At 38.2% G+C, this 24,345-nt stretch overlaps 1 protein-coding gene across 1 annotated transcript in view; it reads right to left on the reverse strand.

Moving 5' to 3' along the window:
* The window catches only part of SPAG16 (sperm associated antigen 16), a 1,005,436-nt gene that overhangs the window by 488,479 nt on the left and 492,612 nt on the right, over window positions 1–24,345 (reverse strand). Inside the window, exon 12 of the mRNA XM_075529250.1 lies at window positions 717–902. Coding sequence (XP_075385365.1) covers window positions 717–902 — 186 coding nt within the window. The remainder of the gene's footprint in view (window positions 1–716; window positions 903–24,345) is intronic.

Below are 24,345 nucleotides of genomic sequence, written 5' to 3' on the forward strand. Positions count from 1 at the left end.
TAGGAACGGGGCAGGGCCTCAGTGATTAAAATGGCCAGTCTGACTGATTATGAACAGCCCCTGCAAGGAAGCACCCGGGATATTGTGTAGCAGTGACCTTTACCTCGGTGCATCCTATTTGCACACATAGCAGGATGCGGCACTCCAGCAATGCTTAGACACTATGCAAATTAGGACAGTGCAAGCAAAATGAATCTGTTTGGTATTGCTACCTCTATAAGATATTTGTATAGAAACTCTGCATTTATTCTCATAATTTGTGGATTTCCCCGAAATAGTTAATTGGGGGGGGGGCATAATGTACCCAAACGAAGCACAAAGCACACAGTCATTTTCATCATTTTCAGGTGGATTAGAAAGTTAGTTCCACAGCATGAGGCGCGGGCATGACTGAATAAAGGAGAACCACAACCTTCACTATTCAACGTATCTGTTTCCATATGCTTAAAATAATTTTCCAATGATGCCATTCTAATCTTATTAGACAGACTTTACCTTGACACCTCCATTTCGAAGGAAATTACTATAGAAACATAAATACAGAATTAGTAATAGATTTTTCAGAGACCCTTTAAGTAACTCCCTATAATCTCGACTAACAGGGTTTGGTTTTTGTTTGTTATAGTGGTTACTAGTTGTGGTATTAAGGGAGGAAAGAGATGTAATCCAAGGTGTCTTTCCAAACAGAAATTCAGTAATGTCAAAATTACTCTTACCTGTTAATATCCCAGATTTTACTTGTTGTGTCCAGGGAGGAGGAAGCCACAAAATCGCCACAGGAGTGCCAAGTGCAGGACCACACGGCATGGTTGTGCCCTTCTAAGGTCAAAATGCAGTCGCCTTTAAACAGGTTCCATAATTTAACTGTAGTGTCTCCACTCGCAGTAGCCAACTTGCTTCCACTATTTAAAAGACCACACACACAAAAAAACTTTTGTTGAAGATTGTTATGACTGACTCCTTTAATTTTTCTGTGCAATTTTTACTTTTACTGACATACCTAAATGCATAGATATTATATTTATTTAAGTATTCTATAAAATATTATTCCTATTTATATCTACTATGGACAATTGGTTACTTACTTGGAATGTTTAACAATTCAACACGATGGGAAATACTGCTGTGTGCAACTTCCACAACAGTTCATTATTTAAGTGTTCCTAGCATATATTGTGAGCAAATAATCAGAAAAGCTGCCTGACATGAAGTAGAATGTGGCATCAGATTTGGAGAAAGGCTTATTGCAAAGGCTTATTCACAAAACCTTGCTTGCTGGAAGTGAGGAGGACTTGAAGTACTCGCTGAGGAAGATCAAGGACTGCAGCCTTCAGTATGGATGACAACCCCATGCAAAGAAAACCCAAATCCTCACACCTGGGCCACTGAGTGACATTATGGTAAATGGAGCAAGGAGAGACGCTGTCAAGTATTTCATTTTCCTGGGATCCACAATCAATGTGCGTAGAAGCAGCAGTCAAGAGATCAAACGACACTTTGCATTGGGTAAATCTGCCTCACAAGTTCTCTTTAAAGTGCCGAAAAGCAAGCAGGTTACTTTCAGGACTGCGGTGCACCTGACCCAAGCCATGGGGTTCTCAATTACCTCGCGTGTTTGTAAAGATGGACAATGAAGAAGGGAGCATGGAGAAGTGGTGACAGGTTTGAATTCCTGTGATGGAGAAGGATGCTGAAAGGACGATGGACTGAAGAAAGAAGAAACAAACCTGTGTTGGAAGGAGGACATCCAGAATGTTCCCTAGAGGAACACATGGGCAGACTTTTGTCATGTGTTTTGCATATGTTACCAGAAGAGGTGAGTCCCTGGTGAATAACACCCTGCTTGGTGAAGTCCAAGGGCAGAATAAAGGAAGACCCCCCAGTAAGAGGGATCAACATCAACACGGCCGGCGGCTGCACAATAGGCTCAGATTAAGAACCAAGTGTCTGAACTGACTAGATGGCACCTAAACAACAAATGTATGGATAAACATATCTACACTTTTTTAGTTTTTAACATATAAATAAATAGTATCACTCCCTAGAAATAAAATCAATTAACTCATTTTTAAGTTTTAAAAAGCTTCCTGAGGCTCCAAATTTGTGAACTGGTGTTTCCGAGAAATATTTGTATACGTACTCTAAAGACAAAGCCTATCTTCCTTGCAGCATTGCATGTATGAGACGGAGTTGGAAACATTTAGCCGAAATCAACATTAGCATGGATAAATGAAATATTTTTAAGTCATTCAATGAAGATTACAGGGCAGTTAAAGTTAATTAACTACAACTTATAAACCACCATAACCATATAGCTAAACTATAATAACACTGCGTTGAGGGAAAAATACAATCCAGGTAACCACAGACATTGTGGTATATTTTAACAGAGTAAAAATCATGTGTATGTCAAATATCTATGTGTATATTTTCATATGTACAGAGATGCATATCTACGACATAAGATCATCTTTAGAAGCACTAGGTGATTCACCATGTTCAGATTGAGTCATTATCTCTAAGTGCTAAGTATAAAAATAGATGATAAAAGAATAAATACTGTAGTTAATTTCTCTCATATAAATAATTACAACTATTGATTAGCTATTACTGTGTGACAAACTACTCCAAATGCCAATGGCCTAAAAAACAATTAGTTTATCCCTTGCTCATGGTTTACTTCAAGTGCGTGACTCAGCTCCAGACTCCAGAAGGTGGGGAGACTGCTTCTAAGGGCTGGTCTGCTTTAGCCACTCTGTCCACACAAAGGCCTTGTGCGCCAGACTCAGATGATACAGCACTTTCACAAGGGCAACTTTCCTTGGGGCATTGTGAGAATACGTGAATACCAGCTCCTCCACAAGATCACATGTCGAGCCATTGCTTGGAGGAGCTGGGAAAGCCACATTTCCAAGGTAATGAGGAGTTGGTGTGACTAATTTTAAAAATGAGATTTTTACTGTTGTTAGTGAAAGTTTGCAGTACACACAAGAGCTCTCGTTTAGCAATGACTCCATAAGTCGCTCAGGAATACTAGTTACATTTGTCACAAAATGTCAACGTTCTCATTCATCGCACTCTTGCTGATTCATTTCTAGTAGTCCAGTTTTCCTAAGAAAAAACACCCTATTTTAACAGTAATGTAATATGACAAAATATGGTGCCCTGCCAAGATATCTGTTCATTTTTTATTATTTATAACTCACATATTTTATCTCATGTAACACTTTTTATAGTAAAGCCAAACATATAATAATCTGACAAAAACCACATAGAAAACATTTTTATATAGAAACACTAAAGATGATGGTTTTCAGAGTTGAACCAAGACATGTTGAATTAACTAAAATCCAAAATAGTTTAATAAACCTTTTGTAACAGAAAAATAAAGTGAAACTATTGATAACTGTAAAATAGGTCTATATTATACTCCCATAAAAACTATAACACACTGTCAGATAAAGACAATTTATAGATTAGTTTAGATCAAGCATTAAAGCTGTCAGCAATTAATCATAATTTTATCTGCCTGTGAGATTCAAAACAGGATGCTGCAAATTGATTATGCATTCCTATGCTGCTCACTGCAAGCCAGCAGTTCAAGATCACAGTTGTTACACAGGAGATGAGACTTTCTCCGACCATCACATCAGTCAGCGCACCGAGCATTCCCATGGCAACACTGCCCCAGCCTGTGCCATCCTCACACTGTGCCCAGGCTTGACCCCAGCAACATGAGCACCTGCAGGCTCACAAATCCACAGAAGCACTTCATTCTGTCCTGTGGGGTCACCGTGACTCAACATTGACTGATTGCAGTTGAGAAGAAAAAAGTCCTAAATGCATATTCAAATTTCATCCATTTCTCCATGGTCCCATCAGGAGCCACCTTTCCAATCTCTAGTTCCTAGGCAGTACACTTCTGTTCTAATAATGCTTTATACCCTAAGCCGCAGTGTTCTAATTTTTTTAACATCTTATATATACCCCACAAATAATAATATAAAGTTAAGGTCGAATCAATTTATACTTTGCAGAAAATAAGCACTAATTATCCATCCACTATTTTAAGAAATACATTGTATTTCCTGTAATTATTTTATTCCACATTTTGATTATTTTTAATGAAACTGTTTGACATTGCCCAGACTTTAGGATATACATAAAACATATTAAATTTTGTTGCTATTGAAAATGGCTTTAACAGTATGAACTAAATATATTACTAACTCTGGATTCACATGCATTGCTTTTTCAGAAATGTGCTAATTTTTTCTTGAGAGAGAGGTGGAAGAGAAAGACCCAAGCTTCTTGCATCACAAAATAGGAATTAAAAATTTTTAAAGGAAATAAAATGTAAAAGAAGCAAAATTTGGTTAATTCCTCATTCTGGATCTGCTAACCAACCCCCATGAATTGGTTATAGCATCTAATACTTACATTTAATATCTCTGAAACGTAATGCCCAGATATGAAAATATGGATAAAAATTCCATATTATATCTCAAAGCTTATTTTAAACATTTAATAGGAAAATTATTATAAAATACTGTTTAAATTCTTGGAATTACTAAAATATAGGTGTACTTTTTGTTTTGTTGTTTTTACTTTATCCTATGTGTGTTAGGTACCATTGAGACAATTCTGACTCATAGCGACTACTAGGTCTTCGTTATATAGGCCTGGGGTGACCGTGACTTTTAGCACAGCAAGATGGTGGCATGGAACCTGTTGATAAATAGTTTCTATAAGTATTTGGTTTAAGCGGAAAGTGGAGCCTAACTTAAACACAGCCATTATCTGCATATAACAATCATAACAAATGGTAAAAGTATAGACAAGGGGAAAGTTCCCCCACCCCAAACACTAGAGGGTTAGGAAAAAAAGTTAAAAATAAGAAAATCATTAAATTATTACCTTTGTTAATAGCAATGAGTGGTATAGAAAAACAAAGTCGGTTCCTGGGGTGAGGTCCAGGTAGTATGGCAGGGGCCAGACCAAATCCAGGGATACATATGGTAGTCAACTTAAATAGAGGGAGGAAAAGGGGGAAAAATGAAAAGAAATGGGTAGAGGAGGCAGAGGGCACTAACCCACCCAAGGGGAGGGTACTGTTTATATCTCCACAGGAAAGAGGGACCAAACTTCCATCCAGGGATCCAAGATGTGAATGCAACATGCCGGCATGGAGTAGGGAACCAGTGAAGAGGTCTGAGGGGCCGGCTCCAATCCCCACCACGTGGCACCTGTCTCCACAGAAGAGTTTATTCCAGAGGACAGTGCTGACACTGCAGCTCAGGGTGAGGGAAATGTCTGATCAGAGCACACGGGAGCAAATAAAGGAGAGAGGGTGGGGAGGGGGTGGAGATTGTGGAGCACATCCTGGCCCACCAAGCCTTGATGACGATATTCCTGCTCAGAGCAGCCAGTTCACAGAGTAGATGATATGGGCAGCCCCACTATGAGACATGGCATTCCTTACTGACCCACAGCCCTGTGGGGAACAACACTGGAGACACAGTGTGGGAATTCTGCCCGATCTGATCCTATCACACGGAGGCAAAACACCAAGGGCATGCAATGGAACAGCAAGGGGAACAGAGCAACAAAGTCCCCAGAGAATACCAAAAACAGACTTTGGGGCCAAGGCTTGGCACCCCATCAGACTAGACCGGATAACACTCCTAAAGGCCAACAAACAGTCCTTGAACTAACTACAAGCTTTTTGTTGTTGTTTTTTGTTTTGTCATTGGCTTTTTGTTATTGTTTTGTTTTGATTTGATTTCTTTTGTTGCTTTGTTTTGCTCTGTCTTGTTTTTGTGCATGTTATTATCTCACAGGTCTGCCTAAATAAAATAGGCTGGATGAACAATCTGGAGGAGAAAACAACAGGAGGAAAGGAAGCTGTGTTATCAAACTCAGGGACAAGGGAACAAGTAATTCAAATCAGTGGTGAGGAGGGTAGATTAGGCCTGGTAGGGCATGACCAAGGATAATCTAGCTAAGAATTAATGAACCCAAATGAAGGCTGAGCATGATAGTGGGACAAGAGCAAAGTAAAAGGAAATAAAGGAAAGAGCTAGGAGGCAAAGGGGATTTATAGAGGTCTAAATAAAGGCATGTACATACATAAATATATTTAAATATGAGGATGGGAAAATAGATATATGTGCATATATGTATAGGTTTAGTATTAAGGTAGCAGATGGATATTCGGCCTCCACTTTTGTACTCCTTCAATGCAAGAATACTTTGTTCTATTAAACTGGCATTCCATAATGCTCACCTTCCTGACAGGATCGCTAAAGACAAAGCGGGTGCATAAGCAAATGTGGTGAAGAAAGCTGATGGTGCCAAGCTATGAACAGATACAGTTTCTGTGGTCTTAAAGGCTTGAAGGTAAACAAGCGGTCATCTAGCTGAGAAGCAACAAAGCCCACATGGAAGAAGCACAGTAGCCTGTGTGATCAGGAGGTGTCAAAGGGATGATCAGGTATCAGGTATCAAAGAACAAAAAAATCAAATCATTGCGAATGAGGGGAAGTGCAGATTGGGGACCCAAGACCCGTCTGTAGGCAAGTGCACATCGCCTTACAGAAGGGTCATGGGGAGGAAGCGAACCAGTCAGGGTGCAGTGTTGCAACGATGACACATACAACTTTCCTTTAGTTCCTAAATACTTCCTTCCTCCCTCCCCCACTATCATGATCCCAATTCTAACTTACAAATCTGGCTAGAACAGAGGATGTACACTGCTACAGATAGGAACTGGAAACACAGGGAATCCAAGGTGGATGATTCCCTTCAGGACCAGGAGTGGGAGTAGCGATACCAGGAGGGTGGAGGGAGGGTTGCGTGGAAAGGGGGCACTGATTACAAGGATGTACTTATGACATCCTCCCTGGGGGATGGGCAATAGAAAAGTGGGTGACGGGAGACATCAGACAGTGTTAAATATGACAAAATAATACTTTATAAATTATCAAGGGTTCATGAGAGATGGGGGGTGCAGAGAGGAAGGGGGAAAATGAGGAGCTGATGCCAGGGACTTAAGTGGAGAGCAAAAATTTTGAGAATGATGATGGCAATGAATGTACAAATGTGTTTTACACAATGTATGTGTGTATGTGTTGTGATAAGAGTTGTGTGAGCCCCCAATAAAATGATTAAAAAGAAGAAAAACAAAGTCAGAAGGAAACATGTCAGGAGTCAGATTGACAATCTAGGTGGGTTCCACTGATGTGTCAGTTCTAAGACAACCAAGGAAAGAAAGTTAACAATTCATTTCAGGGAGAAAAAAACACAGAAAGAAAGGGCAATTCACTGTGTGGGCTGAAGGCTGGAAGCTACCATAGTGAGAGAAAAAGCATCAAGTGGAAATGTGGTGGCGATGGGTAAGTATGTAGGGACCAATGGATCAAAGCAAGGATTTTAGTTTTTATTCTGGGAGATGAGCAATCCTTGACACTTTTAAGCAAGGGTAGTAGCATGGACTCATTTTACAAGATTCATTGGACTGATTGATCAAAAATATATTATGGAGAAACAAAAGCAGAAGCAAGAAGACAAGTGAGGGAGGTATTGGTATGATTCTGATAAAATGTATGAAGTTAAGTTCATAACTCTTTATATAATAAAGAGTAATAATTCTGTGATATTAAAAAATTCAATGATTTGGCCTTTTTTCACTGCAAACACCATTTATTATGCATACACACTTCTATGTATAGGTGATCTACTCAACAACAGTTGAATCTTGACTGTGCCAGGCATTTGTGTTGGATCATAACAAACTATATTCCTATCCTTGAGAAAAATGGGAATTCTCAAACACTTCATGGTTCTCATGAATAACTTGTACATGGATCAAGAAGCAGCTGTATACACAGGACAAGAGAATACTGAGTGACTTAATATCAGAAAATATGTAGGGTAGGGTTGTATCCTCTCACCATACTAATTCTATCTGTATGCTCAGCAACTAATCAGATAAACTGGATAGTATATAGAAGAAAGAAGTATTGAGGATTGGAGGAGGGCTTATTGAAAACCTGCAATATGCAGATAACACAAGCCGGCTTGCTGAAAGTGATGAAGACTTGAAATACTTGCTGAAGAATACCAAAGATTGCAGCCTATAGTATGGATTATAGCTCAATGTAAAGAAGACCCCAATCTACACATTCAGACCATTATTTAACATCATGGTACAAGGATAAAATATTCAAGATGTCAAGGATTTTTGTCTTGGTTGGATCCCAATCCATGCTCATCAATTCAGTCAAGAGATCATTGCATTGCGTGAATCTACTGCACAAATCACTTTACAGTATTGAAAAGCAAAGATGTTACTTGAAGGCTAGGTCATGCCTGACCTGAACCATGGTACTTTCAATTGCCTCATATGCATGTGAACGTTGAACATTGAAAAAGGAAAATACAGGAAGTGATGCATTTGAACTGTGGTGTAGCGAAGAATATTGACAGAAGAATGGACTGCCAAATGTACAAAGAAATTTGCCTTGGAAGAAGTCTGGCCAGAGTGTTCCTTAGAGACAAGGATGGTTAGACTTAATCTCAAGTACTTTGCACAAATTGTGTCAAGGGAGCCCCGTCCTTGGTGAAGGACACCGTGCTTGATAAGGTGCAAGGGTAAAGAAAAAGAGGAAGTCCCTCAACAAGAAGGTTGGGCACAGTGGCTGCAACGATGTGCTGAAGGATATGAACAATTCTGAGGATTGCATTGTTGCATTCTGTTGTGCATACAGGGTTGCTCTTGGTTAGACCTGACCTTATGGCACCCAACAACAAGTCGTGACTAAATTCATTTACATATAAGTACAAGGTCAACAGAGAAGGAATGACGGACTATTGGAGATTCAGTTCAGGTATGTGTTCTACACAGAATGTATCTTAAAATGTCACTGTGATTAATGGATGGCTGTAGACAAAAATTCTTATTAGTATACTTGCAAGAGTCTCATTATTATTGCCTTTAAAATGGAGGTGTAGGGGAAGTGCATTTTGTGCCAAGGAAAATTTTTGAGGTCAGAGCTAAAAGCAAAAGTTTAACAAAACTCAAGTAGAGATCTTCTTAAACTATTGATGTTTTACAATAAGTTTGTGGAGATGCTCTTCCACATAAAGTTTTTTTAGATAAAGCATTTTAAAGAAGACCTCAAAAATGAGCCAAGAGAGAAGACTTCCAATCTCAGCAAATGCAGAAACTATAACTGAAGTCCAGAAACTCGTGTAAGATAATGATAGAATCAGCATTGATCTGATTTGGGGTCTCAGATGCTTCGGTATTTTCGATGCTGAATGAACACCTTGGCCTCTGTAAGCTTTGACTTTGTGGGTTCCACTGTTTTGTTTGGAGATCGGTTTTAAGAAAGATTGAAGTTAACGAAGATCAATTGATGGTACCAATTGTAACTGGAGAGAAGTCTGAATTATCAGTACAATCCAGAAAACAAATCCCCTTTGCCTTTAGAGCAGAGATGTGAACGGCCTTGTTATCAGAAAGAGAGCATTGTAAAGTAGATCATAGAAGATACAGTTGGATTAAAATGTAATACTTTATCTTTTTTTCTCTTTTGAACTATTTTAAAGTTGTTTCAGTTTTTAATATTTTCTGCTTTCTCTTCAGTTTAGGTTTCTCTTTTACTTTGCCATTGTTTTGTTGTTGTTTGTATCTTTAAAATTATTATTAGTTGGGATTTAATAGATATAATTCCCAATTTCAATCACATCAAGTAGAATGTACAATTGTTACCACATCAATTTCCACACATTTTTTTTCTACATGAACTCCTTGACAGCGTCCTCCTTTTACTTACCTCCAGCACTGGAACCCCCTTTCCCCAAATCCCTTATTCTACTTGGGGTCCCTCTAGGCTCATTGGTCCTAGGTTTCATATACCAAAACACAGAAAGGCATATAACACAGCTGCAAGAAGGTGACCTCCATTGACATAACATCTCTGGATACATTCTAATATGAACAACAACAACAAAATGGAGAAAACAATACAGACCAAAAATAGAGAAAACTTTGGAAACAGATCCAGTCCAAAACAGGGGTGCGGGGTTGGGGAATTTACTGACAACGCTGTGTGTTTGTTTCTTATTTGTGTGATTGTCAGTATAGAAAATTCAAGAGAGATAAACCTAAGACAATACTGCAATTAGTAATTATGTAGGGGCACAGCCGAGAAGGTTGGGGAAAATGAGTTGCTGATAAAAAGTAGTAAGAGAAAGAAGAAAATGTTCTGCAATGCATTGTGGCGATGACTGAACAACTCTTCTAAGTGTGACTGAACTATGGCATTGTATGATATGCATATGACATGCCAATAAAAGTGTTAACATAAATAAGTTTAAAAATGAAGCAAAAATAATGAAAACTCAGTGGCTTCCGAAGGGTCATAATGGTTACAATAACCCAACGTAGACAGCTCAGTGTGAAAGGTTGTGAGACTGATGGTGGTATTCCAAACGGGCAGCAGCATCTTGATGGACTTTCCTGAAGGACATGTAACAATCACATGACTTATTAAGAAGAAGTTTAAAGACAATTAAAGATGCATTATAAGGGAAAGCCCAGGAAAGTTGCATTGGGCAATTCTTCCCCCCACCCCACCCCCCCACCTAGCCCCTTCCACCTCCCCAGCACTAGAATGCTTGTGCTCGTTAGTTGAGGTAGGGCTGTCTTAGAAGAACTGCAGAAGAAAACCTGATGCCTCCTGCCCTACACCCCTGCAGGCCTTGACCATACACTTCCTCTTGACCTTCAGCATCCAGGAACACTGAAAAAGAATGAGGGAAGTCTTGAGGACACCAGGACTGCCATTTAGAGGTGGTGATGAAAGAGCGCAGGGTTCTTTAATGGCCTAGAGAGGTGGAAACACCCTCTTAAGAAGCTACTGACCTACCTGGAGGTTATGAGAAAAAACCAGCTTGACATTTTGAAAGCTTTTATTTAAAAAAAAAACAATGGTTTCTATGATCTTGTAGCAATGCTTTTTAACTTACTTTCATGTGAAAAATAGAGCAGGAAAAATCGTGATTGTTCAGCATGGGCAAAGTATGGCATAATCAGAGATTTCTAAGTATTTTGACATTCAAGAAGAGAGGAGTAATCGAAGTGAGTCAAAATAGATGAGTAGTAATCAAATACTAAGTCTGCCTGAGTTTCTAAAATCTTTTAACCTGTAGGCTATAAGGAGCATTTTAAGTATTTTAAAAGAAGTTGATGAGGTGATCAGAGACTAATTTTAGGATGGTAAGTATTGGGACAGGAGGCAGATGAGTTTGATGAAAGAACGGCACGTGATGTGTTAGCATTTATAATACCTTCTATTATAGGCATGCATTTAATTATTGAACTTAATTATTTTGAATCTTTGCTTTGTATAATCACAGTCATTTACAGATTTCAGTAAGTGGTTCTCAAGGCAACTTTCTGTCAAACACTTGTCATTTCCAGTTCTCTAAAGTTGCTTTCAAGTATAAAATTTTAATCAATGAGAGGATATGCCACTCTCCACTCCCAAGCCTCCCTGTAATGTTGCTGCTTCTTAGTTATATAATATAATTTTGCATTGCAGAATTCTTTCATGTATTTTTTCCTGACTTTTGGGACTATATAGTAAATGAGATCGTATGTGGTGATATTCACACCAAGCTTTGTTGTTGGTAGGTGTCGTCTAGTCAGTTCCGAGTCACGGCCACCCTCAGCACCACACAATGGAACACAGCTCAGTTCTGTGCAATCCCCACAGTTGTTATGTTTGAATCCACTGTGTCAGCCAATGGACTCAACGATCTCCTCGAGTGTCCTTCCTCTTTTTGATAGTTTCCTTCATTACCAAGCAGGGTGTCCTTTTCCAGGGACACTGTCCTCTCCTGATAGCATGTCCTAAGCACATGCAGTGATTCCAAGGATCACTCTGGCTTCTTCCAGGACAGATTTATGTGTTTTTCTGGCAATCCACAGTGATTTCAATATTCTTCACCAACACCACATAGATGGAGCTCTTCCAGTAGACTGGCTAGTCAACTGCCTTCCAAATTCTTGGCACAAATTAGTATGTGCTTGATTTGCTTTTTGAAACATTTCGTTTGTTATTCTGTCAATTCCTGGAGTCTTGTTTTTCACTAATGCCCTCCATTCAGTTTGAACTGCCCCCTTTGGGTTTCCTGGGACTGGAAATATTCACTGGAGTAGAAAGCCTCATCTTTCTTCTATGGAGGAGGCTGGTGGGTTTGAACTGCTGGCCTTGCGGTTAGCAGCCCATCTCATAATCCATTACACCAATAGGGTTCCTTAACCCAAATTTAAGTGTGAGCAATTGATTTGTTCAATAGGCCTCTGCTAGCTTCCCTTTGGCTGATTAAATTTAATTTCTCCATTGCCCCTTGCCACAAATATATTCAATTTGAATCCTGTGTATTTCATCCGGGGACATCATGTGTATAGTCACTATTTCTATTGTTGAAAATGGTATTTGTGATGATGAAGTCACTGATCTTCACAGATTCTATTTAGTGAACTCCTGCTTTGTTGCTATCACCAAGTGATTAGTTCCTAAATACTGATCCCTCTTCTTTGTTTCTATCTTTCCCATTCTAATAATAGCTAGTAATCTTCAATGAGTCTTGATTATGTGTTTGACCAATTATAGACATAAGGAATCAGTAGAGTTTTTCAAGTTCTTTGTCACTAGCGTTAGTGGTTGGTACCTAAATTTTAGAAATCGTTGCATTAATCGGATTTCTTTATAATCATATAGACATTATTCCATCACAGACAGCATTGCACTTCAGCATGGTTCTTGAAAACTTCCTTTTACCATTGATGCCACACCACTCCTGTGGATTTCTCATTCTTAGAAGGGTAAGTCATGATTTTCTGATTCAAAATGGCTAGTACCTGTCCATTTCATCTCTCTGATGCCTAGCATATCAATCTTGATATCCTTTTCAACAACTTCCATTTGTTTCTCAGTCCATATTTTGTGGTTTTTGTGTTCTGATTATTAGTGGATATTTGAAGCTGTTTCTTCTCGTTCTCAGTTGTGTTCCATCAGCAATTGAAGGTCCTAAAGGTTTACTCCATCCACATCATTGTGGTCAACTCTATTTTGAGAAAGAAGGCAGCTCTTCTTTAGTAGTATTCTAAGTATTTTCTCACCCAAGAAACTTATTCACCTTCCAGCATTATATCTGACAAAAATAATGTTCCACTGTTATTCATAAGGTTTTCAGTGGATAATCTCTCTGAAATGAATAGTCAATTCCTTCTTTGTAATCTGTTCTTAGTCTGAAAGCTTAGCTCAAACTTATTCACCATGGGAACCTGCTGGTATTAAAATAACAGTTGACATTTCTTCTAGTCCTACGTCAACATTCCAGCCACCACAGCATGAAATACCTACCAATAAGTGCTGAACTTCAAGTTTTATTTGATGATCTATCCAAGATAAACACAAGTTTTTCATCACTTGTAACTATTCTATAAGTATGAATGGTATTGTATCACCAGTTAAAAAAAAAGTCATGACCCATGCTGAAATACAATGCTGTCTGTGATAGAGTGAGTTTTACACAGCCACGAGGAATTTAGGCACAAATCTCTAAAGCTAGTGATGAAGAACTTGAAAGATTCTACCAACTGAGCAGCTCCTGCTTTGGCACAAAGAACTCTTGTACAGAGCCCCAGCAAGACATAATCCTAGCTAAGAGGCACACTCTTTATAAATTGGTGAAAGTTCCAAGTTAAACTGTTTTCTAAATTGTTATTCTCAATGCCCAGTCTGAACATTGGAAACAGAAAAAGGTATCCCTGAGTGCTACAGAATAGTGAGCTCCTTTCTTCGTGATACAGATCTATGAAAGCCACACTATTTGAAGGCTCCCATGAACCTTCAGCTTCCCTATGATTTTGAAAGCAGCCGTGCCTACGCTTCTGATATAAAATTAAATTCTTTGAATAACTGATATTATTATAATGACAATTTGGGTACATTCAAAATGAGCTTGGTGAACATAAACTGGACTCATGAACTACAGAGATCTCAAATCTCAAAGGCTATATCGGCCCTTAATGTCCTCTAATCATGCAACCCAATTTTAATTGTTTCTACTTATTTTCTAGAAGTTGATTTTTCAACCTGTATTTAAACACTTCTAATAATGGGAAATTCAGCTCATTCATCTTTCAATTACTGTTAGAAATCTTCCCCCACCCCGCCCCCGTTGGGTTGATTTGTTTCTATACAACTTCCTATCATTGAAGTTATATCATTCTCATTAGAATCTGTACTAATTCAAACTTCAAATAATTGCTCTTTCATTCAATAGAACTTAACATAGCAGAGGAAAGCTATCACAGCCTAGAAAAGATATCCTATTTTTCAGCTTCTATTTTACCACTCAAATATTATCCCGATGATATTTCTATTTCCAGTTACATGAAGTACTAAAACTCTGTATATCTTACAGTCTACCACATCTCACAATTTTTCAATATCTATTGAACAGGGCATATGTTTCCATCAATCTATTCTGGAATCCAATCTCTTTAAATCTTAGTAGTAACAATATGTGCATACACAATATGCACATTAAAATAGGAGGTTAAGTTTGTTTAAATCCCATTCCCTGTGTCATTATATACTTTTGCTAGCCTCCCATTAATCTTCTCATGTTTCATTTCAATTTTTTTTCTTGACTGATATATTTTTCACCCCAATTACAAGCCCCCGTATGATAAGCTAATGAGTAAAGATGTCACTTTAAGACTAAGGTGCAACTGACCTAAGACAGGATATTTTCATTGCTTCCTATGTGTGAAAGGTGGACAATGAAGAAGGAAGACAACGCAAGAATGGGTGCATTTGAATTAAGGTGATTTACAAAGAACATTGATGATACCTTGTGCTGCCAGAAGAATCAACAGATCTTGTGGAAGAAGTGCAACCAGAATGGTGTTTACCAGTGGGAATTGTAAAACTTCATCTAGAGGACATTGGCCATGTTGTGATCAGGAGAGACTACTTCCTGGAAAGACCATCTGCTTGGTAAGTGGTCATCCAAAAAAGGACCATCAATAAGATGGACTATAGCAGTGACTGCAATAATGGGCTCAAAACTAACAAAAACTGTGAAATGGCAGAGGGCCAAGCCTTGATTTTCATGTTTCTGTTATACATATGGTAGCTGTGATTCAGCTCAAAATGGAAAGAGGCTAATCACAATCACAACCCAAAAAGGCAGAATAGCAAACGTTCGTAATTAGCTAAATGGGATAGCCATTAGTAGGCTTGTAGTAGTCATCAAAAAATTGGTAACCATAAGAGTAAGCATTTGGTTCACTTACAAACTATGTGGATTCCTTATTCAAGCTTTAAGTAAATGTGATATAGGGACTTTAGATGGAGCGAATCTATTGCTTAGTATCCCTTCAATATTCTTGAAACAGGGTAAACCAGAACATTATCTACATTAGGTTTGATATGTTCCATTCACAACTTTGCTTTTAAAATCTTTGTTGTCGGGTGCCATTGAGTCAGTTCTGACTTCTACGGCCCTTATGAAGAACAGAACAAAATGCTGGCCTGTCTTGTGCCATTCCACAAAAGTGTGCTTACGCTTGAGCCCACTGTTTCAGCCGTTGCGTAAATCCATCTTTTCAAGGGTCTTCTCCCTTTCACTGCCCTCTTCTTTACCAAGCATGATACCCTTTCCCAAGGACTGGTCTCTCCTGACAACTTATCCAAAGTACAAGAGATGAAATCTCACCATCATTGCCTCAAAGGAACATTCACGTTATACATTTTCTAAGACAGATCTGTTTATTGTTTTAGCAGTCCAAGCAACTTTCAATACTCTTTCCAGTGTGATAATTCAATTGCACAGATTCTTCTTTGGTCTTCCTTATTTGATGTTTAATTTTCACATGCATATGATGTATTTGAAAATACCATGTCTTGGGTCAGGTTCAAATTAGTCCTTCAAGTGAAATTCTTGCTCTTTAAAGAGATCTTGTAAAACAGGTTTACCCAAAGCAGTGAATGGTATGATTTCTCTAAAAATGTCCTTTTTTATGGTAATTGTGATGCCATTCTTGGTGAATTTGTCATTCTTCATGTAATAAAGCATATGATTTTTTTGATTCACAATGGCCTTTAAAATATTTAATTCTTTTGAAACATACTTTTCCTAGATCTTTGGTTTTGTCTAGGTTCCCTATAGAATCAAAACCAGTGAAGCATGAATGTGTGTATATGTGTTTGTGTGCATATTTATATATCTAAAGAAGTTTATATCAAGAAATTGCCCACAGAGTTGTATAAGTGAACAAGTCCAAGTTTGAGCAGATTTGAAGTCCATTGGTAAGAAAATAGTCTTCATTTGACTCTCATGGAAGCTACAGTGACTGATGATGGAACCAAGATGGGCAAAAAGATGGGCTGGTGTTTACTGAGAGGAATGAATCTAAGATCAGATGTCAGGCTACTCAGGACTGAAAGAAAATATGGCAGGTAACCATGTACATGTCTCATGTCCAAAGAACTAGAGATCCATGAATCATGTTCAAGACCCAGACCAGAAAAAAACCAAGCTTTTCCAGTGTGTCCACTTATACTGGAAGCAGGCCATACTCCAGAGGTAACTTCCTTTTCAATTGAATGCATAAGGTCTATGATCCAATCAAGGGGATTACTTCTTACCTTAATATTCCTACAACTGACGGGGCTCTCCTAAAGTCCATTATTGAGGTAATTACATGGTGTAATTACATATTAGATCACATAATGGGCAACGATTAGGCCTTAACTTCCTCGCTACTGAGAATCCTGGATCAGCCTTCTTTACCCAAAGCCTAATTATCACGACTTTATTGCTCTCATCTGTGAAAGGAGAAAGAATGCTTCCTTACTGTGATTCTACCAAACTATAACTCACAAAGCAGTGACATAGATTTTTGAATATTCATTTAATAGTCATTGAAGAACTGTCACTTCCAGAAAACGTGCTTTAAAAAAGAAGATAAAGAAAGAACCAAGGGGCAGGATATGCCTTTCTTTAAGTAAAATGGTTGCTCCTGTGGGCATCTTTCTGAACTTTTGCTGCTTGTTAAAGAAAATATGACATTCTGAGAGTAGGATAAATGTGAATCCCTACTGAGTATATAAGGACCTGAGCACAGGCCATGGAATAGTTACCATAGCTACAGGAAGAAGCTACAATCAGAAATTGATGTACATCATGTGAAGGTATGGGTCAGCCGGATACGTGATCAACGTGGAGACTGGAAATGACCTTCTAAGGCCGCGCTTCTCAATCTGTGGGTCACAACTCCTTTGGGAGTCAAGGGAGCCTTTCACAGGAGCTGCCCAATCCATAACAGTAGCAAAATACAGTTCTGAATTAGCGACGAAAATAATTTTATGGCTGGCGGGTGGGGGGGGGTTCACCACAACATGAGGAACTATACTAAATGGGCACAGCATTAGGAAGGTTGAGAACCACAGGGCAATGCTCAAGTTTTGACCTCAGGCTCATTCAGTTACAATCCCCATGGTCAGAGAGCATATTGTCTAGGGAAAAGAAAGAAAAACAGTGCAAGAGCAAAGACGTGGAGGATTATTACAGGGATAGAAAGAAAAAGAAACTACATTTTACAACTATTCAAAACACAACAAATCAAAGAGATTACATAATTGAGTATGGAGAAAGTTTTTTTAAAACTGAGATATTAAAAATTAAAAGAAGAAGAAGAAGAATGAACAAACACTGCAGGTTCAAGAAGCCACAAAGGACTGAATACAACCTAATGATCAAATTATCATACAATCCTTAAGAGAATATAGTTATCTAAAAGTGAGCTTATAACTACAAACTATAACCAGAAGTCTTCACTGTTAATTACAGGTTCATTATACATGATTCTATTCTGCTTTTTCATTTTCCCTTTAAACTCCAACTAAGAAATTCAACATAAGTTTCATAAAAAGTAGAAGAACATGAATTTGAATGATTGTAATGATCAATCATCAAAGGGCATGAGGTCAACTTAGACTCAGAACAGAACTACTTTCAATTTTGACTACATATGTAATAAGAAGTATGACACCAGTGGAGTCACCACAGAGCTCTCTGAAAAGTTTAAAATATTACCTAAATACTATGCTGATTATAATGAGAGTCATCTTCACCTTCCAAGAGGATTGATAAATTATAAAATCATCTTTCAAATTCCAGTAGTGATCACTAATTCCAAAAGTAGGCATAAGTGTAAGCATAATAAGAGGTATATCTCTGTAAACACATATTTTTGTCTACCTGGATGAAAATACTAATGGCAACAAAGAGTGATTGTACTATGGAGTTGTGAAATGTAATGAAGAAAAAATTGTGGCAGGCCTGGTAGGACATGATCAAGGGTAATGTAACGAAGAGGTATTGCTGAAACCCAGGTGGGGACAGAGCATGATAGTGGGACAGGAGGAAAGTCAAGGGAAATAGAGGAAAAAGCTGGGAGGCAAAGGGCATTTAAGGAGGTCTAGACAAAGACATGGACATATGCAAAGATGTATATGAGGATGGGGAAATGGATCTATGTGCTTATATTTATAGGTTTAGTATTAAGGTTGCGGAAGGACATTGGGCCTCTACTCAAGTACTCCCTCAATGCAAGAATACTATCTTCTATTAAATTGGCATTCTTTTTTGTTTTCTTTTTTTGTTTTTTTTTACTTTAACAATTTATTGGGGCTGATACAATTCTTTTCACAGTTCATACATATACATACATCAATTGTATAAAGCACATTTGTACAGTCTTTGCCCTAATCATTTTTTTTCTCTTTTCTTCTTTTACATTTTATTAGGGACTCAAACAACTCTTACCACAATCCATACATATACATACATCAATTGTATAAAGCACATCCATACATTCCCTGCCCCAATCATTCTCAAGGCATTTGCTCTCCACTTAAGCCCCTTGCATCAGGTCCTCTTTTTTTTCCCCCCTCCCTCCCTAAATTGGCATTCTATAATGCTTACCCTCCCGCCACAACTGCTGAAGACAAAGCAGATGAATAAGCAAATATGGTGAAGAAAGCGGATGGTGCCTGGCTAACAAAATATATAGCGTCTGGGGTCTTAAAGGCTTGAAGATAAACAAGTGGCCATCTAGTCCAGAAGCAACAAAGCTCACATGGAGAGCACACCAACCTGTGTGATCATGTGGTTCTGAGGGGATCAGTTATCAGGCATTAAAGAACAAAAAAGCATATCATTGGGTGCACACCTCCATGATATGATCGCTGAAGATAAATGGGTGCATAAGCAATGTGGCGAAGAAAGCTGATGGTGCACAGCTATCGAAGGAGATAGTGTCTGGGGTCTTAAAGGCTTGAAGGTAAACAAGCGGCTATCTAGCTCAGAAGCAACAAAGCCCACGTGAAAGAAGCACATCAGCCTGTGTGATCACGAGGTGTCGAAGGGATCAGGTATAAGGCATCATTAGAACAAAAAAATCTTACCACAGTGAATGAAGGGGGAAGTGCAGAGTGGAGACTCAAAGCCCATTTGTCGGACACTGGAGATCCCCTTGGAGAGGGGTCTAGGGGAGGAGGTAATTCAGTCAGGGTGCAATGTAGCACCGATGAAAAATACAGCTTTCCTCTAGTTCCTAATTACTTCCTCCCCCCACCCCCCACTACATGATCCGAATTCTACCTTGCAAGTCTGGGTAGAGCAGAGGATGTACACTGGTGCACATAGGAGCTGGAGGCACAGGCAATCCAGGGCAGATGATACCTTCAGGACCAGGGGTGTGAGTGGTGATACTGGGAGGGTAGAGGGAGAATGGGTTGGAAAGAGGAAACTGATTACAAGGATCTACATGTGACCTCTGCCCTGGGGGCGGAAAACAGAAAAGGTGGTGAAGGGAAATGTCGGACAGGGAAAGCTATGACAAAATAATAATTTATAAATTGTTAGGGAGGGGGAAGCGGGGAGGGAGGGGAAAAAAGAGGATCTGATGCAAAGGACTTAAGTCGAGAGCAAATGCTTTGAAAATGATGAGGGCAAGGAATGTACAGATGTGCTTTACACAATTGATGTACATATGGATTGTGATGAGTTGTATGAGTCCCTAATAAAACGTTTAAAATAAAGAAAAATTATAAAAATCATGGATAATTTAAATAAATTCTAATACAAAGAAATCTAGTCAATTTAAATGACACCATGAGTTAACTGGAGGCCCTGGTGGTATCATGGTTACATGCGGGGCTGCTAACCTCAGCAGTTCAAAGGCATGAGTCTTTCTGCAAGAGAAAGATGAGGGTTTCCACGCCTGCAAAGATAGATTGCAGTCTCAGAAGTCCACAGGGGAAGTTTATCCTCCTTATTGGGTCTCTGAGTCAGAATCAAAACAATGGCCATGAATTTTGGTTTGTTTTTTTTATAAGATAACTTGATCTATTTGCATTTAGAGGACATTAACAAATTCTGTAGAATGATCCTTTCAAATTATTTATCAAAATATTGGTCACCATGTAGAACTTTGAAAGATTTAAATCATGCAAAGTACTATATTTTTCTCTGACCACAACAGGATTGAGCTAAATACAAGTAACAGTAGAATATTTGGGAAGCATAGCACTCACTGCTTTGATATGCTTTGAACAAGACACTTCTAAACATATGCGCTTGAAGCAAAGAGACCTGAACAAATCATGAACTAAAGAAAATTTCCAATGCGAAATCAGAAAATATTTTGACCTGAATGAAAATCTAAAATAATAAAATGTGTTAGTTATAGCTACAGCAGTTAGTATAGGTTTTAGTACCAGTTTTGAAAAGAATATAGGTATAAAATCAATTATCTAAGTTGAAATAATGTAAAACTATTTAACCCCAAAGGAAAGAGAGAAGAAAAGATATTATGCACATGTAAATAATACATTGAAATTGAAAACTGCAAACAATAGAAACAAATGAGCGACATTAAAAGAATGGAACTGGAAATCATTTTTCTGAGTGAAGTGAGTTAATCACAAAAGGACAAATATTGTATGATTTCACTACTATAAGGACAAGCACCATGACAAAAGCAGGCTTCTGATCTCAGGTCATGTAATCTTCTAATCCGGTCTCCCAGCAACAAGGTAGAACACCTGCCTACTGCGCAGGTACTCTAGCACAGCCTTTGTATGTGTGTCCTTAAATCCACTTGGACAGCGGAGAGACCCCCACCTCAGCTGGATTCAATTTCTCAGATACAAGAAGAGGGAGCAATTCATTCACTTGCTGCCATACAGCACTTGGTGCTAAGGTCACTGTAAATAGTCAGGCACAACTACCAGAATAATAAGCAAACCTTATTGGAAATACAAGTCAAGATGGGAGTAGGATGTTTGTACATTTTTAAGAAGGTGATTACACTTCTGTTGGGAGGTAAACTGGGTGAAGCAACCTCCTACCTGGAAAAAATATTCAGTTGTTTTTATTATGTGCCATTGAGTCTGTTTCAGCCCATAGCGACCCTTCACATAGCAGAATGAAACACTGCATGGTTGACCAGGATTTTATCTTGCTTGGATGCACAACCACTGCTCAATGAACCAACAGTCAAGAGATCGAAAGTCATGCTGCATTAGGTAAATCTCATGCACAAGACCGCTAGTACAGAGTATTGAATAGCAAGGATGTCACTTTAAGGACTAAGGTGCTCTTGACCCAAGCCATGGTATTTTCCATTGTTTAATATGCATGTAAAGTTGACCATTGAATAAGGAAGATGGAAGAAGAACAATGGGTTTAAATTATGGAGCTGGAAAAGAATATTGAAAGTACCAAGGGCTGCTAAAATGACAAAGAGTCTGTCTTGGAAGAAGTATGGCTACAGTGCTCCTTAGAGGCAAGGAGAGCGAGACGTCTTCCTGCCTACCTAAGAAACCAGATGGTGCCTAGCTATAAAAAAAGAATAGCGCTGGGACCTTAAAGAACTGTCTTCTAACAAGCAGCCCTCTAAATGAGGTGTCAACTAAGTCCACCCGGAAGAAGAACACCAGCCTGTGTGATTCAAGGATAGTATATAATAAAATTCCAATATGGAGGAGGAAATGGTAACAGAGCTTGAGTTGTGAACAATCAGTTTGCAGAGGGCTATGGATGAGAGTGGAAGTTCGAAATCCATTTACAGGGTACCCAAGTGGATTAAAGCTCTGGTGAATCCCCTCTGAAGAAATTCCAGCGACGGAAACATCCTTGGTACCAAGCAAAGAGCAATTTATAGTTGATTATGTCAGATATAGTTAGATTAAAATGTAATACCTTATTATTTGATCTCCCTTTTGGCCCATTTTAAGGTTGTTTCAGGTTTTAATATCTCTTGCTTTCATTTCAACTGGTGTTTTTGAAACTGGTTGAAAGATGAGGAGAAATTTCTTGAAAGATAAGCATCACTGAAACAATGTAAAACACTAAAGAAAAAATGTATAATTAATGCCAATGTCTTGGTATCAACACCCCTTAGAATATTGTTTTAGATTATTCTCTTTTAATTCTTCCTTAATTTGGGGCAACTATTTTCATATCTCAAGATATGTTTAATCTCTTGCCACTATATCACTACTTTTTAATTTACAATTAGTAAGAGGAAACAATGTTGTTTAATCCATATTTATATATAATGACATTGAATGACTATCAAATGCCTATTTCCCCCCAATATGTATCATGTAAGTGTTATACCATGTCACTACCATTTCAACACTATATTAATAAAAATAAACATTTAAATTCATAAAATATCAAATTTTATTGTGGAAATTCTTTCTTAATACATAAAATTTTGAATATACGATTATTAAATATGTCAAATATATTAAATACAGAAATAATAAAGGAAATGTAAAATTTGATGAAACTATAGCTGAAAAACAAGTTATTTATGAGTATTGAGGGGAGGAGAAATTACTAAGGATTTGATTTATTACAGAATAGTTTATTCAAGAGTTAGATTTGCTTGGACCATAAAAGGAGGAAGGCTCTGATGGGCAATGGAGAGGATGGGGACATTCAAGTAAGTAAGAAATATGGTTGATATTATTGTCACTCATGGCATAGAGGATGTTGTTCTTAGCTGCTGTCAGGTTAGTCCTTAATCACAGGGATCCTGAGCACAACTCTGCCTGGTCCTATGCCATCCTCACAAGCATTGCTATGTTTGAACCTGTCAGTACAGCCAATGTGTCACTCCATGTCCTTGAGGGTCTTCCTCTTTTACTGTCCTTTTACTTGACCAAGAATGGTGTTCCTTTCCCAGGACTACTCTCATCTGATAACTTGTCCAAAACATGTGGGACAATGAGACGAAGTCTCACCTAACTTCTTTTTAAGGAATATTCTCACTGTACATATTCCAAAACTCCTTTCCCTGGAAGTCATGGTACTTTTGATAGTCTCCACTAACACCACAATCCAAAGGTATCCATTCTTTAATATATTTATTGTTTCACTTTCACATGCATATGAAGCAATTGAAAACACCACAGGTTAGTCTTCAAAGTGACATGTTAGCTTTTCAATACTTTAAAGAGTTCGTACACTGTGGATCTCCCCAATGGAGTATATGCTCTAATTTCTTGACTGTGGCTTCCATGAGCACTTCCATGAGTGTTGGTCCAAACAAAATAAAAAACTTGACAACCTTAATCTTTTACCATTATCATGCTATTGCTTATTGTTCCAGTTGTAGTTGTTCTTGTTTATTTTTCTTCATACTGAACACTCTAGTCTGATTTTCATCAATTGGTGCTTCAACTCCCTTTTGTTTTTAGCCAACAATTTTGTCATCTGCATATTGCAGATGCTAATGAGTCTTCCTTAATACCTGTTGCCATGTTATTTTTCATGTAGTCCGGGTTTTTTATTATTTGCTTAGCATACAAACTGAAAACGTGTAAGGCAAGGATTCAGTTCTGATGTACACCTGTCCTGATTTTAAAGAACAAAATATTTCCCTGACCTCTTCACTTGTCTGCCTCCAGGTCTATGTATAGGTTCCGCACAATTCAATGTTCTGGAATTCAATTTCTTGAAAAGTTAGTCATAATGTTTAATACCTACATAGGCATATCCAGTTGCAAAGTCAATAAATCACAGATAAGAATATTTTTGTATTTTCTGATTTCAAATGAGATCCTTCTGCCAGTGAAGTGGCAAAAGGATCTGGCTTGAATTTTCCTGTCAGTGAAGTGGTACAACCATTTAAATTGTCTTCAGGAAAACTTTACTTGTGAGTGATATTAATAATGT

The sequence above is a fragment of the Tenrec ecaudatus genome, chromosome 13 (assembly GCF_050624435.1).
Source record: "Tenrec ecaudatus isolate mTenEca1 chromosome 13, mTenEca1.hap1, whole genome shotgun sequence".
NCBI lineage: Eukaryota > Metazoa > Chordata > Mammalia > Afrosoricida > Tenrecidae > Tenrec > Tenrec ecaudatus.